Here is a 19,307-nt window from a genome sequence, read left to right on the forward strand (position 1 = left end):
CCTGCTTCGGATTCTGTGTCTCCCCTCTCTCTGCCCCTCCCCCTCTCATGCTGTGTCTCTGTCTCAGAAATAAATAAACGTTAAAAAAAAAAATAACACGATGATTGGAGTCTGTTTTTAAAAAGAGGCTGTTTTTTCCCCAAACCTTTTTACCCCCAATTATAAAATTAATACATGATTGTTATAAAAATTTACACAACACAGAAATGTACAATGCAGAAGTAGAAATTCTTCAGAGTAACTACCATTAACGGCTTGGAGTACATCATTCCAGACCTTTTTCTATGCATATACAAATATGTCCAGAGGCATTGATATATATATTAGAGGGAAAAAAAATCAAATTTGCAGAATAATAAGATTCGATTTTTTTATATTCTACATCTTATGTGTTACATATTACATTTTATAAGGTTTCAATTTTTTGTTTAAAAAGGTACACACAGGAAACATCTGGGAGAACAAGAAACTTCCAAATACCAATGTTAACACATTTTTGCAGTGCTCTGTGCTTAAGTATTTAAAATATCTCTTTATTTAAGTATAATCTATTGTCTATTTCCATATGTATATATGAAGGGTTGGCATATCATACGTGTATAGCTCAGTGACTTTCCACAAACTGACCACACCCGTAAGAGCAGCTCCCAGATGGAAAAGCAGAACATGCCAACCCCCAAACCTCATACTCTCTCCTACTGATCACCCCTGCAACCACGGTAAACATATCCTGACTTTAACATATATCTGCTTTGCCTGTTCTTATCTGTGCTTGAATTTTAACAGTGGCCACATGTGGCGCTTAAAACAAGGATAGGGGTGCCCGAGTGGCTCAGTTGGTTAAGCGCTGACTTCAGCTCAGGTCATGATCTTGGGGTTCGTAGGTCTGACCCACGCATCGGGCTCCGTGCTGTCCACGCGGAGCCTGCCTCGCATCCTCTGTCTCCCTCTCTCTGCCCCTCTCCACCCTCTCTCGCTCAAAAAATAAAATAATAAAAACATTAAAAAAAAATAAAATAAAACGAGGATAATCAATACAGATGTTGTTAAAATATATGCTGAAGCCGTGGCCGTTTGATGCTAGCATGTGTGAATCCAGTTCATTCCTTAACAGCTGCAGGGAGTCTCTTGTATCACAATTGATCTAACTGGCTTTTTCTTTTTCTTTTTCTCTTGTTTATTTATTTATTTTTGAGAAACAAAGACAGAGAGAGAGCAGGAGCGAGAGAGCACGTGTGTAAGCGGGGGAGGGGCAGAGGGAGAGGGAGATGGAGAGAGAGTCCCGAGCAGGCACCTCACTGCGAGTGTGGACCTAGACGTGGGGCTCCAACTCATGAACCGTGAGATCATGACCTGGGCTGAAGTCAAGAGCCATACGCTTAATCCACTGAGCCACCCAAGTGCCCCCTAATTCACTTTTCCTGATGGACATTTGGGTTGTTTCCAATTTGGGACTAACAAGCAGGACTACAAAAAAATTTTTTTGACGTGTATTTCTTTGTACATGTAGCTTTGAGACGTGTTTTTTTTAAGATGATGCCTAGAGATGGAATTGTTGCCGGTCAAAAGACAGCCAGGTTAAAAACATTTTTTGGTAAATACTTTTGCCGCAATGGCCTTCCCCAAAGTAGTAAATGCTCGGTGCCTTCTTCAAAACAAAAGTCAGGTGCTGGGTGCAGACCTCTTCACCACAGCCCCTGCCCCTGCGGCTGGCAGCCAAGCCTGCTCCAGCTCTCTGGGCGGACCAAGCTGTAGCAGGTGTCTGCCGCACAGAAAACAGACGGAGGTGCACCCCCCTTCACCCTTGGTCCCCCAACCTCACCCCCTGTGAATTTGCAAACAACTAAGCACAACTGCAAAGGTGGCAATGGGGAGATGCTGTTAGTTAGCAGAGCCTGGAGTGGGACAAGGGGGCCTTGAGGCCTGTTCTGACTTCCGCTGCGGACTGGGTGTGAGCCTGCAGGGACGGTAGGCCGCATATCTGGGCTTTGGTCGTGTATTAAATGGGATGTCTTAGAGCAAGAAGCCCACCTTCAATGTGAACCCTGGAGGAGTCTGGCCCAGGCTACCCTGGCCCTGCCCCCCTTCCCTGGGCCCTGGGAGGCAGCCTGTCCCGTTGTCCTCAGAGCTGATGGGCAGGGAGTGTTCGCTTCTCTCCAGCGCCTTCTGCATGGACACCCTTCTAACTCCCACCCACACCTAGTTCTGTGACCTTCGCTCCACAGGCGGCATCCCTGATGCTGCGAGAGGGCCACGCGGCCCTCTCCCCTCGAGCCATCTTTCCTTTCCTGCTCTCTGTGGCTGCCAGAGGCCTCTGGGCAGAGCCTGGTTCCCCATCTCCCTTCCACAGTTGCACCTCCCAGCTGGCGGGAAAAGCAGCTGGGGCTCTATTCTCCTGTGGCCTGCGCATGGTGCTTCAGTGAACGCAGCCTTAGGCCGCATTCGTTTTTGGCTCAATAGCTCTCATGCTGCTAAGGCCCAGAGTGGGGAGTCAAGATAAGATCCCTGGGCTTTTACGGAAGGCACAAGACCTTCTTCATCTCAACTCCCTCATCCAGCTCAGCCTCTTCTTGCATTTTCTTTCCCCGTCAAAGCTGAGAAACAGTTTAAAAAAAAAAAAGGAAGGAAGGAAGGAAGGACATGAGGACAGAGACTCTTCTGGTTTTTTTTTTGTTTGTTTGTTTTTTTTTTTTTTAGAGAGAGAGAGAAAACATGAGCAGGGGAGGGGCAGAAGGAGAAGGAGAGAGAGAATCCCAAGCAGGTTCCACACTCAGCTCAGAGCCTAATGCAGGGCTTGATCCCACGTCCCTGGGATCATGACCTGAGCCGAAATCAAGAGTCTAATGCTCAACCGACTAAGCCACACAGGCTCCCCTCACCTTCTTTTTACTATGAGGTCACCAGCCTGTGGCTAGGAGTCTGGGGGTTCCACTCTGTACAACTGAGCAGGTGCTAGTGAAGATGGCTCGGAGTGGCCAGAAGAGTCGGCCCCCGGGGCCCCTGCCGCCTGGCTCTGGGTGCTTCCCAACCTCTGAGACTCTCTCGATGCCTCTGAGACTCTCTCAATGCCTACAATGCAGACTACAGCATGTTGTGGGGGCAGCTGAGGACAGGCACATTTTATCTTTGTTACTTCTGTTTTAGCTGAGCATTAACATCTTTTCCGTACAGATGGGCTTTGTGCTTTTACATCACGGGAGCCGTTCGCATCGTTTATTCAGGGTTTTATTTTTACAGCCAAGACATTTTCATAAAAAGAACAGTGAGAGAAGAAATATACAAGCCATGGGAGGGCAGAAGTGAAAGTCGAGGAACTTCCTAATGGGAGATTGAGGAACTTCTAATGGGAGATTAAGTGAACTCCGGCTCCCACACCACAAGTTCCTGCTCCACAGGAGGTCCCTGGAGACTGAACCGACTGAGTCAGCCCTTCACAGAAAGCACGGTTCCAAGCTGGGTGTGGTCTCTGTGGCTCTCAGTGAGGACGGTGACCCCCGCCTGGGAAGACCAAGGAGGAGCCATCCCAGCACCATCCCATGAGAGACTCAGGACTCCATGTCACTGCCCTATCAGGGCAAAGCAACTTGCGAGAAGGTGGCCGGACGGCCAACACAAGGGTCCCAGCCCAGGGTGAGTACAGGAGCTGGGGAGTGGTGTCATGGCGGCATTTCTTACTCATTTGCAGGAAGTTGCAGGAAGTGCTCCGGGGCTCTGAAGCCTTCTCTCCGTGATTCGCGATGACCAACAAACAAGTTTCTCCCATGCGTGAGGCCCACAGAAAGAACTTGCAGTAGTTAAAAGCAGGCAACTTCAGCAGGTCAGTGAAATTGCCACAATTGAGGGAGTTGAGCGTGTCCCTTCTCTCTCATTTTTCCAGATCTCGCTCATTATTGACCAACGTATTTTTGTAGCAGGACACCAAAAGCATATTCTCTGCTCATTTATAAAACCTGAAAACAATAGCAAGTCAAGAAACCACTTACATTCAGGGAAATGATACGAATTTCCTGTAACAGAGACAAATGCCATGCGGGAGTGCAGGGCTCCACTCCCAGTAAGGAGCCCGGGGGCCGGGAGTTTTCCACTAGTATGCTTTTAGGGCCCATCTTAGTCATTAAAAAAAAAAATGAAGAAGCTCAAAAAAAAAAAAGCCCAAAGAACTCTAGCTTTGAATAGTGTTACTTCCTGCAGTACCTTCTTAGATAAGCTATTGACAAATGCACACTGAGGGGCCAGAAGAAGTTGGTTGCTGATGGGCAGATTTTCCAGGGTCAGTTATAGGCTGGGGAACGTCTTCCCCAAATCACAACTTGAGTTTGGAACAGCTGATCTGTGAGGCCCATGGACTCTTTTGTCCACACCTGCATCATGGCAGCAAAATTAGAGGTGGTTTCTGAACTTTTTTGTAGCCACAAACCCTTTTGTTCAAATGATGTCTCACAGGTGAGCCTAAGTACAGGCAGCCAATGACAGCAGAGGGTTGAGGGGCCTCACGGCCCCCCCGTGACCAACCCCCAGCTCCTTCCCCATCACGGTGGGTCCTCAGAACCCCTGGGTTTGTCAAAGCATGAGACACTATATCCAGCTCCCCCAAAACTGTCATCAGATCACTTGGGAACAAGTTAAAATGAAGGAGTTGGTGGGGGCAGTACCCTAATGGGGACCCCCCCCCAATGGGGTCACCATGGGGAAGATGTTGAATGGAACATTCTGCAGATCTAGGCTCAGACAAATACACTCAGGTTATTGTCTCTTAGGTAGGGGGTAATTTCTAAATCCAGCACCTAAAATTGTGTAAATTGTGCACAATCAAAATGATTGAAAATTGCCAATAAAATACAGCAGGCATGTTTAAGGGACTGTCTATAGTCAAGCAACTATAGCTGCAAATATAATGTATTTACTAAGGTAGAGAATACTATATAGAGTTTATACGGAGATTACATTTTCAAGTATTTAGAGATACACTTTGTTCCTTGGTTGTTTGGCTCGTAGAGTTGACTTCTGTAAGGAACATGAGTTTGTGCTTTGACTCCACGGGACCAGGGGCTGAGCACTTTATGGGTTTTAACCCAGTAAGTCCTCACAACAGCCATGAGTTTGGGACTGTTATCCCATTTTACATGAGGAATCAGAGGCTCAGAGCGGTGAAGTGACTTGCCTACAGTCACATGGTTGGTGAGTGGCAGGCAGGATTCAAACCCTCATGCTGGAGCCAGAGCTCTTAAGCCAAAGGCCCTGTTGCCCTCTTTAATCTAGAGGCACGATGGGCTTTCTTTTTTTCCGAACACCTCTATATACAGGGGCTTGTCATTAATGAGATAGGTAGATGCGAAGCAGCATTTTGAGGAAGAAAAAGTAATCCAAGAACGCTGCCCACGGCCCAGCTGAGGTCCCAAAGTCCCTGAGGTTGGGAGTAGCCTTTGGCCCCTCAGGGCCTCTGGGCTTCTGCCTGTGTTTACACAGCTCAGTAGACCTGAAGAGCGAGTGCCTTTTAGCCCCCCTGTATATGTGACTCAACCTTTTGATTTGCCAACCCCTGGGCCCCAGGTGGGGTCTAGGGTAGAAGATGGGACCCAGGCAGCCCAATACCGGCAGGGAAGGAAACAGGGAATGAATGGTCTTCGAATCCAGTTCTGCCGTTTACCATCCCAAATGCTTTGAGCAAGTCTTTCAACTGGTCTATAAAGGTAACCCTCCTATGTCATGAAGGACCAAGTCAAATGAAAAGAGTTTGGGGTATCCTACTGTATCCGATGCTTGCAAGAGTTGACTGTGAACATGGGGAGAGCTAAGCTAAATCTTTCAGCGCTTGAAATTTGACTTAAACGGCTACCCAGTAGTTTTGTTAGATGCTCTCTCTTCCTGAACTCTATCGCTCCATCTATTTATACAGTCTGAGATTTTTTTGAAGGCTGCGTCTGGCTTTGGCCCCCTGTGGGTGGAGGCTGCAGCAGCAGGGGCTGAGGAAGCCAGGACCACACCCAGGGCCGCGTCATGGGCATTTTTCTGAGGCCCCAAGCACTTACTGTTTCAGGAGGCGAAGCCGGGCTCTCCTCTTCAGGCCTGGAAGAAGCAAACAAGAACATCGGTTGGCGTGGGCTGTGGGTCGCTGACACCGAGCCCCAGAGAGCGAGGAAGGAGACCAGAGGGGCAGCCAGCACCTCAGACCACTTCCCTGGTGCCAGGCTCTGCTCCAGCTTTATGTGGTTTAACTCCCTTAAAGCTCGCAGCAAGCCTATGAGTTGAGTACTACTCTTACTATCTCTGCTTCGTATATGGGGAAACAGAGGCACAGAACACGCGTGTTATGGAATGACTTGCCCAAAGTCACGCAGCTAGTAAGCAGTAAGACCAGAATTCAAACTCAGTTAATCTACTCCAGTCTATGTGCTCTTAAACATGCCAGTCTGCCCTTTGCAGCAGGTCAGGAATGAGAGGTGTACAGACAGGTGGTCGGTGGACTTAAGCTAAGGCGTGTGCGTGCGGGAAATGCACAAGGGATGTAGGAAGGAAGTCTGAGCATGTCTGTTTACATGTCTGTCTCATCCTTCATTCCTTTTCATTTCTGAAGCACATTTCGTAACATACGTAATACATGACATAAATACACCTAATTGCAGTTCGAGTTTGTAATTTAAAAAATTTTTACTAATAAGATCTACATGCAGTTAGGGTTCATAATTTAAAAATGTTTTTACTAATGAGATCCTTGAACAAAAAAATTTGCAGACCACTGACCTTTAATGGGGTTCTTCCAATGGGGGCAAATGGATCCCTTTGTGGATGGCGATTTTATGCAAAAATGTGCACATGACACATTTCTTTGTGGAGAGGGTCTCACCCTCTCCCATTTTATAGAAGCCCAGAGAGGGTCAGTACCTTGCTTGAGGTGGCACAGGTGAGCAGAAGGACCAGAAGGAGAGCCCTGGGCTCTTGGGCAGTTGTGAGGGCCTCCCATATAACTCCCCTCTTTCTTATGAACCCTGGGAGCCCAGAGCAGATGATCTCGTCTCCAGACGGGCTGAGAGAGGCAGTCATCTCTGAATTTCCCTGCAGCCTCACAGAGAAGGAGGAGTTCAAGTTTCTGGGAACATGACCCAAACCCCACTGCAATGTCTTCTGTGTACTGTTTCTGTCCCGAGTGCTCATGGGAGTTCCTGCTTATCTCATGCCAGGCACTTTGGGCAGGACTTTACAAACAGCAACCCTGGGAGGTAGGTAATATTGTTACTCCTGGGTGGGGCAATTGAGGCTCAGAGAGGCCAGGGCATGTGCCCAAAGTCACTAGATCCAAGAATAGTGGAGTTGGATTCAAACCCAGGTTTGTCTGACTCCAGAGACAGGGTGGTCTCTGACCTCTGCAGGATGGCCTCAGGCCAAGAAGCACCTCTGGAACTACCAGATGGGAAGGTGGGTATAAACTTCCACCAAACTGCCATCTGTCCTGCTTCCCTAGAAGAGGAAGGACCTCAGGGACACCTCCAATGGCAAAAGGAGTCGCCATCGTGGCCCAAGAGGCCACAACTTACGGTATAGGTGGATGGCCACACCCAAGGACACCAGCAGAACAAGGACTCCAGCCACCAACAGGCCGAGGGTGAGGAGGCCACAGGATGGGCCTGGGAAAGACACACGTATTGAACATTTGAGACATGCAGATAAATTACAGAGGGAAAAATCAACTGATCAACTGGAAGCCCCACCTCCCAGAGAATACCGCTGCTGCACATTTTTCTCTCGTCATTTTTTCTAGGCACTTCGAACACGTTGAGATAATTTTACATAGAACATTTTACGTCCAGGGGTGCCCTGGTGGCTCAGTCAGTTAAGTATCTGACGCGCGATGTCAGCTCAGGTCATGATCCCAGGGTCGTGGGATGGAGCCTGCCCCTCCCACCCCACCCAGCGTCAGGCTCCACGCTGAGAGGGTGGAGCCTGCTTAAGATTCTCTCTCTCCCTCTCCCTCTGCCCCTTTGCCCTGCTTGTGTGCTCTCTCTCTGTCAAAAAATAAAAATTAAAAAATAAAATAATAAAATAAAAAAATTTTATGTCCCACATCATCATTTTAAAAATTAATTAAACGCAGGAGCTACTTATGTTCTAAAGGAGATAGATAATTTTCATGCCTGGTAATGAGATTTTTACTATTTATTTTTAAAAATTTATTTTAATTTCACAAGAAATAGCTGAATATATTTTCATTGTAAAAGATTCAAGTATATGGTTAGAGTGTTCCTTGGCATGCTAGCTCCTTCACAGAAATAAATGCCATGGTTAACGTGGTACCTTTCTCTTTGTATTTATGCAGACACATACAGGTTTTTTAAAAATGTTTTGTATAAATTTATTTTTTGAGAGAGAGAGAGAGAGAGAGAGCGCGCGCACATAAGTGGGGGAGGGGCAGCGAGCAAGGGGGACAGAGGATCCAAAGCGGGGCTTTGCATTGACAGGCTGACAGCAGTGAGCCCGGTGTAGGGTTCGAACCCATGAACTGTGAGATCATGACCTGAGCCAGAGTCGGACACTCAACCAACTGAGCCATGCAGGCATCCCTACAGTTTTGTTTTTGTTTTTGTTTTACAGCATACAGTGGCTTATATTGTACAAACTGTTTTGCAAACCATTCTTACTTTAAATATATCAGCACACTCCTTTTTCTAGTAGAGTAACATTTGAAGTATGGACATAGCATGGATTATTTAGTCATCAGTGGGCTTTTTGTTTATTTCCTATGTTTTACTTTTATAAATAACTGTGCAAAGAACATCCTGGTACATTTTTCCCAATGTGGGAGCCTGCCCGAGGCAGATATTGAAAACAGGAACTTCCAAACCATAGACTATGTCCATTTAATGTTGTAACAGACACTGTGAAATGCCTTCCAAAAAGGCCGCACTGGTTTTCATTCCTAACCACCAACTGTGCACCTTGCCGACCCTTGGTATTATCAGAGTGTTTAGTTTTTGGCCAGTCTAGTGGGTGAAAAATGGTGTTTGTCAACTTCAGTCTATTTTCATATGTTGGCCACTTGTATGACCTGGCCTGGCCTTCCTTGCCTTGCATGGGTTTCGGAGTCTGCTGAAGTCTGAAAGTCACCACGTCGTTCCTGACACAGCAATTTAGAAATTGTCTCAGAATCATCTCAAGGGACAGCCCTAAGCCTTAGGGAGCACGTCCTTCCCCAGGGTGGCCACGTGGTTTCATTCATGATGACAAGTTTTGAGATCTATCTGGGTGTCCCCCAAGGTAAGTGCTTTGCATATAGCATCTATTTAATCATGCCTTCCCTTTAGCCAGGTAAACACCCCTAGTTTACACATGAGGAAACAGGTTCAGAGAGGCTGAATCACTTGACCAAGGTCACACAGTATAGGCAGTGGTAGGCAGAGTCAGACCTAAACCTGGCTGACTTACCCCTAAGGTACCTTGTCTCATGGCCCCCACCCCCAATGCAACCTCTACTTCTCCCCCCCCCCCCCCAATCCCCACTTGGCCACTTTCACACACAACCTGGTTATTCTTAATAACCTACTAATGTTGGATTTGCATTCTTGCCCTGGGATCTTGTTGGGGGTCGACATAAGGAATGATGCAAGAATCTCAAAGACCTTTGTCCACATCTCTTACAAAAGTGTTGCTCTACTGAGTTCACTATTGTTCAGCAGGCCTTACAGAAGGATGAACAGAGCAGACTTTTTCTAGAATTTAACACTGAGATGAAGGCTTTGAAGCCGGGAGCTTGGGGTTGTTTCTTTCTATCACTGTGGGGGGCAGGGTTTGTGTGCCATGTTATTTGGAGTATTGCCTTTGGTTCAGCTGGTTTTGCCGTTGCTCTAGAGTCACAGCACAGACCCAATTTTGGCACCTTCAACGTAATGGACCTGTTGTATTTGCCTTTTGTGTTGTTTTGTTATTGTTGTTGTTGTAACTTGCCTAAAATCCTTTAGGCGAAGTTGTGGGGTATAGATACTTTATAAAATGAGGTCAATCTATCTCTACCTTTATGTTCACCAAGACTTTGCCCTTCTGCATTTGGGTTCCGATTTTTTTTTTTACTGGGACCTCATGGGGTAGCTTCCCGTTCCCATTCTCCCAATCCCATTAGATGCCTGTCCCTAAGCTCTGTTACTTTATACATTTAAGACAAAGCAAACCCAGCAGCACAAGGCAGCCCTAGTGGGCCAGCTTGTCATTTGTTCCACAGGTGGGAGCACATGACACTTTCTGTTTGTCACCAGTATCTTTTGGGGAGCAGAGGTCAGTATTTTTCCAGAAACACATTTGCACGTTTGGGCTAATGGTTCAAGGAAAGTGCACGTGCATGTGTGTGTGTGTGTGTGTGTGTGTGTTCTCCAGCTGCTGTGTCTGGTGTTCATAGCACAGAGAAGCAAGTTAAGTCACTCATTAGCAAACAGATATTAGCACATACTGTGTGTTAGGCCCTCTGTTAGGTATTAAAACTGAAAAACTTTAAAGTTCTGGTCCCGTGGGTTAGGTATTTTTGTTTGTAAACAGTCTTACTGAGATATACCTTACATACAAAGTTCACCTGCTCCAAGTATATAATTTAATGGTCTTCGGTATATTCACAGAATTGTGCACCCATCAAGCACCACGATCTAATTTTAGAACATTTTCATCTCCCCTCACCCACCAGAAATCCTGTACCCATTTTAGCAATCTCCTCCATACCTTCCCAACTCCCCAGTCTTAGGCAACCCCTAATCTTTCTGTCTCTATGAAATGTCACATTGTGGACGTTTCTTATCAATGGGATCACATAATACATGGTTTTGTGTCTGTTCTTTTACTGTGTAATATGTTCAAAGTTCATCATGTTGTAGCCTGTATCAGTATTTCACTGTTTATTATGGTCAAATAATATTCCATTGTATGGACAGTCCACATTTGGTTAATCTATTTACCAGTTGTTTCTACTTTTTTGGCGATTATGAATAATGCTGCTAGGAACACTGGTGTGCAAGTTTTGGGGTGGACATATCCTCCATTAAGTTTTGCTCTAGGACAATTTTCAAGCGTGTTCCTCATTAGACTGTGAGCTGTTGGAGGGCAGCACTGTGGTCACACTCAGCTTCCCTTCTGACCCCAGATTGGGTGGGGCCAGAGAAACAGGCTAGAGTCCACACATGGGAAGGGAAGGGAAGGGAAGGGAAGGGAAGGGAAGGGAAGGGAAGAAGGAAAACTTCCTGCTCTGTTTCTGAGGGTCCAGGAGAATGGGAGAACTCACCCTTCTGGGTCACTGGGCTTGGGGGCCGGCACATTTTCTTCCTGGGGGTGGGCTTCTTGGTGGGCTGGGCAGTGGTGGGAAGGACATCAACTACAGAAAGCAAGCAAGACACACGTCTTAGCCAGGTAATCAGTAGGTGGACTTGCAGACAAAAGTTAAAGCCTCATGTCTTCCTTGTAGATACGAAAGCCCTTATGACTGTTCCCTGGGCTGCTGCAGGGCTCCAAGGTGATAGAGTAATTGAGTTTTCTATGTGCTTCCCCAACTCTCAGACCTATCTGAGAGTCGAGGCAGGGGGTCACTTTGGTGTCTGGGGAAGAGAGGGGCTCTGGACCCACATGGACGTGAAGAGAGCCCCAGATGCCCTGATTAACCACTGAGTGACTTGGGGCAAGTCCTATCACTTTTCAGTGCCTCAGTTTTCCCATCTGCTGAAATAAAGATGACTCCCAGTTCTTTCTTGGGGTTGTCGTGAGAATTAAAGGGGACAGCATGCCCAGCAAATGGTGCAGTAGAGATGGCTCCCCCTGGCCAAAGACCCTGAGCAGAAGCTGGAGTCCCCAAGTGCTCGACGAGACCAGCCCCTCAGCCAACCTGCCAATCCCTAACCGGGTGGAGGAGGCTCACAGAAAGGAGGGTGCCCTTTAACACACATACAATACCATGCAGGTTGCATATATGGGGATTTTCTTTCCTTCTCAAGTGTCTTTACAAGTCATATACTATCAGAGCTGGAAGGACCTCTAGTCTCAACCTTTACTTTCAAAGACGAACACCAGTGATGTAAGGCGCCAGCCCCGAGGCCCCACGATGCCAAGCGCCTGCCTGGACCACCCCAACCCCATCTCCTGACTCGTGGATGGGTCACTCCTCTCTTTCGTTCTACGCCAGTATCACATGCTGACGTGATGGGGCAGGGCAGTGGGACAGGCACACAGAGTGAAGGGAGACACCTGAGGTTCTGAGATGCTAGGGACAGGGTCGTGAGCACTGGGTGCTGTTGAACCCAGCCCTGGTCTCTGTGGGTTGAGCAAAGACATTTCACAAAAATGATCCTCTGCAAAACAGTAGGAGAGGGAAGATAACACCATCAGTTTAAACTCTAGCATCGGGAGGACAGGCAGGGGCAGCCAACAAAATGGTCACTTCAGGGCTGACATCTTCCACATAAAGAGTGGACACTTTGGACCCTTGCCGACCCGAGTCTCCTCTGAGAAGCAGAGATGACACGCTCTGCCTGCTTCGTGAGGTTTCTGGGAAGAACCAACCACCAAGAATGAACCCTTGCTAAGTCCCGCCATGTGCTAGCGGCAGAACTAAGCAGCTCAGCTTAAGCGTATTCAACCCAACCACTTTGGCGATGGGAACGAGTATCTCCATCTAATCCCCGAGGAAGCCTAGGCGCAGAGAATGGAACTAGCTTGTCTGAAGTTCAAGAAACCCTAAACAGCACAGCCGGGATCTGAGCCAAGAGACCCTGATTCTAGGCTCTCACTAAGCCACACCACCTCAGGTGCACATGCTTTTCGACAAAAAGGCCCGTCGGGTCAAGGGCCTTGGCCGTGGGAATGCGGAGGGAAACTAGCATAAAAGGAAAAAAGGACACTAGCCATGGTGCTCCCAGAGCATGCGGGAGCCTGGCTCTCTGCTCAGGGTGACCCAGCATGGCTTTCTCCTTTACTCCTTACGGCCCTGGAGGTGTCCACTCCCTTTACTTTGTACACGAGGAGGCGCAGATGTCTCTCGGCTGGTCGGTGGGAAGCCTGCAAGGGAGACAGCTCTACAGGACCTCAGGGTCTTGGCTGGGCTCAGTGGTCGGGGTTCGATGAGGGGTTTGTGGGAAGGCTTGTTCCATTTTAATTTCTTCTTGCTCAGAGCTGGGTCCCCTTGATTCCTCCTGACTCCCCCAGCTCCCCATTCAAATCTACCCGCTTCTCTCCTCGTTGAGCGGGACAGGCCTTTTGAATCCATAGTGTGATTAGCCCCCAAAAAGCCGTTTACCCCCCCGCCCCAATACTTTCCTTACTGCCCGAGCTTCCCTTTCAGTATGCACTGTCTTCCGCAGGAGGGGTGGGGCCTGGCTCTTGATACCCTGACTCTGGGGAGATGTCGCAGTTGCAAGCACATGCTTTGGGGAGGGTCAGCATGAGGGGTTTGGAAATATCAAAGCCAGGAGCGGGTGAGCGGTGGTGGAGGTGGAGGGGGAAACTTCTAGAAACCAGTTTTACTTCTTTCATCATCTATCTTTCTCAGACTCCCAAATCTAACGAGTGGGAAAATGCGGGGCTTGTAGAGACAAAAACAATAAACCACACCCAAACCCCACACCCCCAAAAACCCAGTGCTCAATACAGGAATCAGTCAACTCCCTGCTGAGAATGCCTCAGCTTCTTGTCCCAGAGATCTCATCCCCCAACCCCTACCTTCTGACTGAAGACCCAAAGCTGGAGAGATGGGAGAGCAACCTCACTCCGGTTTTTGTCTTCCTAATTGTGCTGCTGTCCTAGCTGTCCCTGCATCTTCCCATGCTGAGTGACCTAATTCCTGGGTGGGGGGGGGCGGTGTTGGGGGGGACTTGGCATTCTCGGTGCCCCCAGCCTGAGAAGAACCCAGGTGAGCGGGAAGCAGGACAGTAGGAGGACCGCAGTGGGGGGTTGGCCGGCCGTGGGCTAACCTGGGGAGGGGGCTAAAGCCAGACCAGGCCTTTTGAGAATTTCTGCCACGACTCCTTCACACCTCTCACAGCTTAATCCTCACTCTCCAATACTGCAGCCACCTGTCGCCTTGGCTACCGGCCAGTCTGACTTGAGGTGTGCTGTATGCGTGAAATGTTAAAAACACATCGAACATTTAGTATGGAAAGGGAATGTAAAACATTCCAGTGATAATTTTTATATTGATTATAAGTTAAAATGATGATACTGTGGGTATACTGGGTTAAAAATATAGTATGTAAACTAATTCCACTCATTTCTTTTTCCTTTGTTAAACGTGGTATTCGAAATTTTTACATTTTATCTGTGGCTTTCTATTTCTATTGGGCATGCTGATTCAGCTCACAGAACTACAGCTTCTCAGGGTGGCTGGCGGGGGGTGGGTCGTGAAGGCCAGCAGCAGCCCCATGATACAGATGGGAAAACTGAGGCCAGGGAGCAGAGGGACTGGTGCAAAGGCACACAGTGAATATGCAGCAGCATGTGCAGCTAGGCCTGGGCGCCAGTCTCCTTACTCCCTGTAACTCCGGGTGTGGGTTTGAGCCATAGGCCCCTGTTCAGAATGTGAGGGCATCTGCCCCTCCACTGGCCCTAGAAATGCTTTCACTGGGTATGTCCAGGCAATGAGGACTTTCTTTCCTGGGATGCACACTTGGTGGGAATTTCTGAGACCACGGTCAGGTCTGGGGACTGAGGCCAATCTAGGCATAGCCTCAGGTAGGCCTGATGTGGCGGCCAAAGGACAGCACTGCCTTGTCCCCAGAAGAAGTAGCAATGCTTCTAAGCATCTCATCTGGAACGGGACTCAGTTCCCTACCTCCCCGGGTAGATGGCAGCATGAAGTGAAATGACTGCATAAAACACTTGCGTGTGCTTGGCCCTGGCTAGGTGTGTTCCTACTAGCCGTAGCTCTATGGCTCATGGCTGGCACCACCCCCCCCACCCGCCTCCTGCAGAGTGGGGCTCGCTGAGAGCGGGGGCAGCTCTAGTGTCTGCCATGCACCCAGAACACAGTAGGTGCTTCACACTCATTGGCAGCACTGAGGTACTTTCTTACCCACACTCAGCCGAGTTCCCTTCCCGAAGGTCAGCTCGGGCGACCCAACGGTCATGCAGAAGTAGATGCCACTGTCTGCAGGCTTCACACTTGTGAGATTGAGAATGGACCGGGTTGCGTCCGGAAACACAGTTAGCTTCTCTGGCTTCACTTCCTGTCCATACACAATCCCTTTTATGGGATCCCAGTAGGCCAGGCACTCGTAGTGACTGTCCGGGCTTGGAGCCTGGCGATGTCTCAGCCAGTAGATGCGCGTGCTAGTGGGCGAGGTTTTGGCTTCGCAGGACATTATCACCATTCCATTGGTCTGAACCATTACGGACCCAGGAGCCTGCTGGAGTACGGAGCTGCCACGGAGAGCTACGAGAAGCGGAAGGAGCAGACACCATCAACACATTTTCCCAGCCACTGTGGTGGGTCCTGGGAGTCACACTGAGTCAAGCACTGAAGGAAAGCTGTGGAAGAACCTGCCCAGTTGCGGGGTCCAGGGGCTGTACTCAATGCAGCTAGTGGCTCCTGGACTCAGGAGACCATCTGCAAGGCAGGTGTTTCCTATGTCCAGCTTTACAAAGGGGATGGGGAGAGAGCTGCCATTTCTTGATTGCATGCCTATAAGCCTGGCTCTTTGCATAAATTATCTTAACCCAATCTCAAACTTATTTGGGGATTTTTATCCCCGTTACACAGACGAGGAAGCTGAGGCATAACGTTACTTGTTCCAAGTCCCATCAATAGCCAGTAAGTGATCTGGGATTCAAACTCAAAGATTCAAAGTCTGAAGTCAAAGCCTTTCACCTTGCCTTGCCGCCACTCTATGTACAGACCTTCAACAGGCTCCAAGCAGGTGTAGGAGACTCAGGTAGCCCAGGGGAACCCAGAATCAGAGGCAGAGCACAGGGCTGGTCTGGCCAACCACCCTTTCTGGACAGTGATGACAACAGCAAGAGGAACTCACTGTTGCTATTGCTGCCACTATAGCCTATCACTCCTCAGCCCAGCAAGTGATGGGTTCCTGGATCCCCATTCTCGAGGGGAAGGACAGATACCCCAGAAGCAGCACTTGGATTTCGTTTTAGTCTCAAGATGGGAAGCACCGACAAGCAGGGGATTGCTCATGGAGAACGAACTAGACTGGAACTCAGAGACCCGGCCTTCAACCCAGCTTCTGCCTCATACCAGTGGTGGGACTGCAGGAAGTCAAGGAGCCTGTCTCTATCCTTTAAAAGGAGGGCAGCTTGGGGTCATTGTCCTGCTTGCCTGCGAGGGTTAGAGCATTTAAGAAAACGCACTGTAAACTCTAAAGCAGTGCACACGGGTAAATCATTTTCTACGTGTCTCATACATCAGAGGTTATTACTGGCAGCAGATGAAATCTTAGGAAAGATTTGAATGGGTCCTTCGCAGCCAAGTCCAACAAACTGAATCTGACCTGGCAAGCCTTCCATTTTAGCTGTGGGGCAGAGAGAGACCCCACAGACCCAGGCAGAGACCCAGGAACAGCAAAGCACAAAAGGACATAGACTTGGGTGGTCAGAGGAGGCCAGAGAGAGAATGTGTGTGTATATATGTATCCCAGGGGAGCTGGCTTATGAGGTAGTGGCCTAAAGGCACAATCCTGCTGATGTTTGTGTCTCAGACTTCACGGTTCCAGAATGGGCCGTGAACTTGAACTTTTTGACTCTACTCACAGGCCACTCTGAGCTTCTGCTTGTATCAAGAATGAAATGGTAGGGGTGCCTGGTGGCTCAGCTGGTTAAACATCTGATTCTTGATTTCGGCTCAGGTCATGATCTCACAGTTTGTGAGTTCGAGTTCTGCATCGGGCTTTGTGCTGACAGTGTGGAACCTGCTTGGGATTCTCTGTCTCTCCCTCTCTCTCTCAAAAATAAATAAACATTAAGAAAAAAAAAAAGGAAGAATGAAACGGTACTTGGGGCCCAAGTGCCTGCTGGCCCTTCTCTTTTCTCCCCAAACACCATACTGCCTTTTCAGCAGAGTAGAGGGTCTTCATTGTTTGGGGTCACTGACATCTTGGGGAAGATAATAAGAATCGATGATGCCAATATTCACTGAACTGTGCCCAGCATGGTGCATGCATTATCTTGCTTAATCCTCACCAGATCCTGTTTTATACCCATACTCATGAGGAAACAGAGGCTCAGGAAAGTGAAGGACGTGCTCAAGGCCACACAGCCTGTATGTGGTGGATCCAGATTCAAACCCAGGTCTGGGACCCCAGAACCGGAACTTTGAGCCACTCCCCGAATCAAGGAGACCTGTGATCCTCTCCTGGATCGCTGCCATGTCGTTGCGTGTACACAGTGGGTCTACAAATACACAGACTCCCGAAGTTCTTCCAAGAAAGCCCAGAAGTGACTCCTAAAGGGGTAAAGGGGCCCAAAAGGACCCTGGGCTTTTTGTGTATGTTACCCCTGCTGTGTCCTGACATGCAGACTTCCTGGCTGCAATATACCCTGGTCTCTCTCTTATGTCCCTGGAGACTGAATGTCAAGCTCTATCTGTGTGCCAGACACAGAGCCAGGCCTTGCTACCTATGCGGTCTCATTTGATTCATCTGACTCTCTTCCAGTGACCCCCTTCTCAGAGGGGCCTGCTGTTTCTAAAACGATCAGCATTAACTACTAGTTTTGAATGGCCCCGACTAACTTCTGCTTGAGATGTGGCTGAGCTCGTGGGTCAGAGTAGGGGGCTGGCAGGTCTTGTCACCTCTGGCAGGTGGCCAGCTTTGGGCTTTTTGGGTAAGAGAGCAATCAGCCACAGGTCAGTGGGCAGTTTGGTGCGTGGAGGGGCCTCTTCCAAAAGGCAGTCTGGCTGGGCTTATGAGAGGGACAGCGGAGACTGCCTGCTACATTCTAGCTCCAGCAGGGCTCCCATTGGAGCCAAGCTCCACAGCACACACAACCCAGGGACAGTTGGGGTGGGGGGTGGGGGTGGAAACAGGGAACCCCGAGGAAGTACTCTGCCATAGCGGTCTGGGATCTGGCAATAGCCTGGTGTTTGGCAGATTGTCCTCCGAATACTTTCCCGGAAGTACTAAAAATGTGTCTACAGAACCCTGGGTGAAGTGCAGAATACCAAAGCCAGAACTGAGCCTCTGGAACCTTCCTGGGGGCACACCCCTGGGAGGGAACCCTAGACGAGGGCATTTTTCCTTTTACTCTGCACTTCCTTCCCCTCTTTTCTTCCTTCTTGACTCCTGCCCTCCTTCCCCTCCGGGCTTTTGGGCAGAGCTAGCCTCAATCCCGGGGCTCCAGGGGCCCCTGGGGTAATGAGCTCTGGGGATGAATTTCCTCGCTACCCTTAGGGACTGTACCTGCCATGCCGCCTCCCCGAGTGCGCCCCCAGCCCCGGCTTCTGCATTCTGCCGGGACAGCCTTTGTAAACTCTACAGCTCAGGCTCTTCCCGGTCCCGGGGAGACCACCTGCTCCAGCCCCGGGCGCCCCACAAATCTCCCGGTCTTACCTGCCAGCTGCGTGGCCAGGAGGAGCCAGAGCCCCGGCTGCATCTTGGCGAGCCCGGGACACCTGGTCCCGGCGGGGCTCTGCGGAGACAGTCCTGGCTAGGGGTGGGTGGGGAGCGGGACTGGGCGGGGCAGTTTGGATGGGGGAGGGGGAAGGGGGGACGGGAAGGACGAGACCTGGCGGGGTAGGGGAGGGAGTCCAGTGTGAGGTTGGCAAGGTCTCCGCCCTCATCCTCCCTGCATTTCAAAGGTCTTGGGTGCGTTTCCTAAGAGCCCACTGGGACCCCTTGCTTTCCAGTGAGGGGGTGACACCACTGTCCTGCGCCAAGCAATTGCACGTGTGTGATGGACGCCTGCCCTGGGAGGAGGCCAGGACAGGGTCATGACTCCCCGTGACAGTTGAGGCAACTGAGGCTCAGAGAGGTCCGGATATCCAACGTTCCCACGGAAGTGCAGGGTGGAGCTGGACCGTAATTCGGGCTTTTTTTTTTTTTTTTTAATTTCTTTTCTTTTTGAGAAACTCGGTGGGGCCTAGAGTGACCAAGACCCAGGCCTTGCCCTCAAGGACACACACTTGTGAGGGATGAAGGGCTGCTCCCACAGGCAAGCCAGAGGCCAGAATCTCTCAATATTTTCATTGTTCCCATGAGCAGTGTGAGGCTGAGCATACACTGGACAGACAACCCTGGGGACACCCCTGGCTGGCGTGAGCTGTTTTCTTTTTTTTTTTTTCTTAATTGAAGTGATATTTACATAACACAAAATTAAACACTGTAGAGGGTGCAATGCAGTGGTATTTAACC

At 49.3% G+C, this 19,307-nt stretch overlaps 1 protein-coding gene across 1 annotated transcript; it reads right to left on the reverse strand.

Moving 5' to 3' along the window:
• Positions 1 to 3,177: 3,177 nt before the first annotated feature.
• Positions 3,178 to 18,611, reverse strand: CD8B (CD8 subunit beta). The gene is made up of 6 exons (XM_047068522.1): positions 18,507 to 18,611; positions 15,023 to 15,382; positions 11,252 to 11,341; positions 7,533 to 7,622; positions 6,030 to 6,066; positions 3,178 to 3,950 (listed from the first exon to the last, which is right to left on the reverse strand). The coding sequence occupies exons 1-6, from the start codon at positions 18,547 to 18,549 to the stop codon at positions 3,938 to 3,940; spliced, it is 633 nt and encodes a 210-aa protein (XP_046924478.1). The 5' UTR covers positions 18,550 to 18,611; the 3' UTR covers positions 3,178 to 3,937.
• Positions 18,612 to 19,307: the final 696 nt, after the last annotated feature.

The sequence above is a fragment of the Lynx rufus genome, unplaced genomic scaffold (assembly GCF_022079265.1).
Source record: "Lynx rufus isolate CCGP_SWC_20201006 ecotype Redwood Valley unplaced genomic scaffold, mLynRuf1.p SCAF_8, whole genome shotgun sequence".
Taxonomy (NCBI): domain Eukaryota; kingdom Metazoa; phylum Chordata; class Mammalia; order Carnivora; family Felidae; genus Lynx; species Lynx rufus.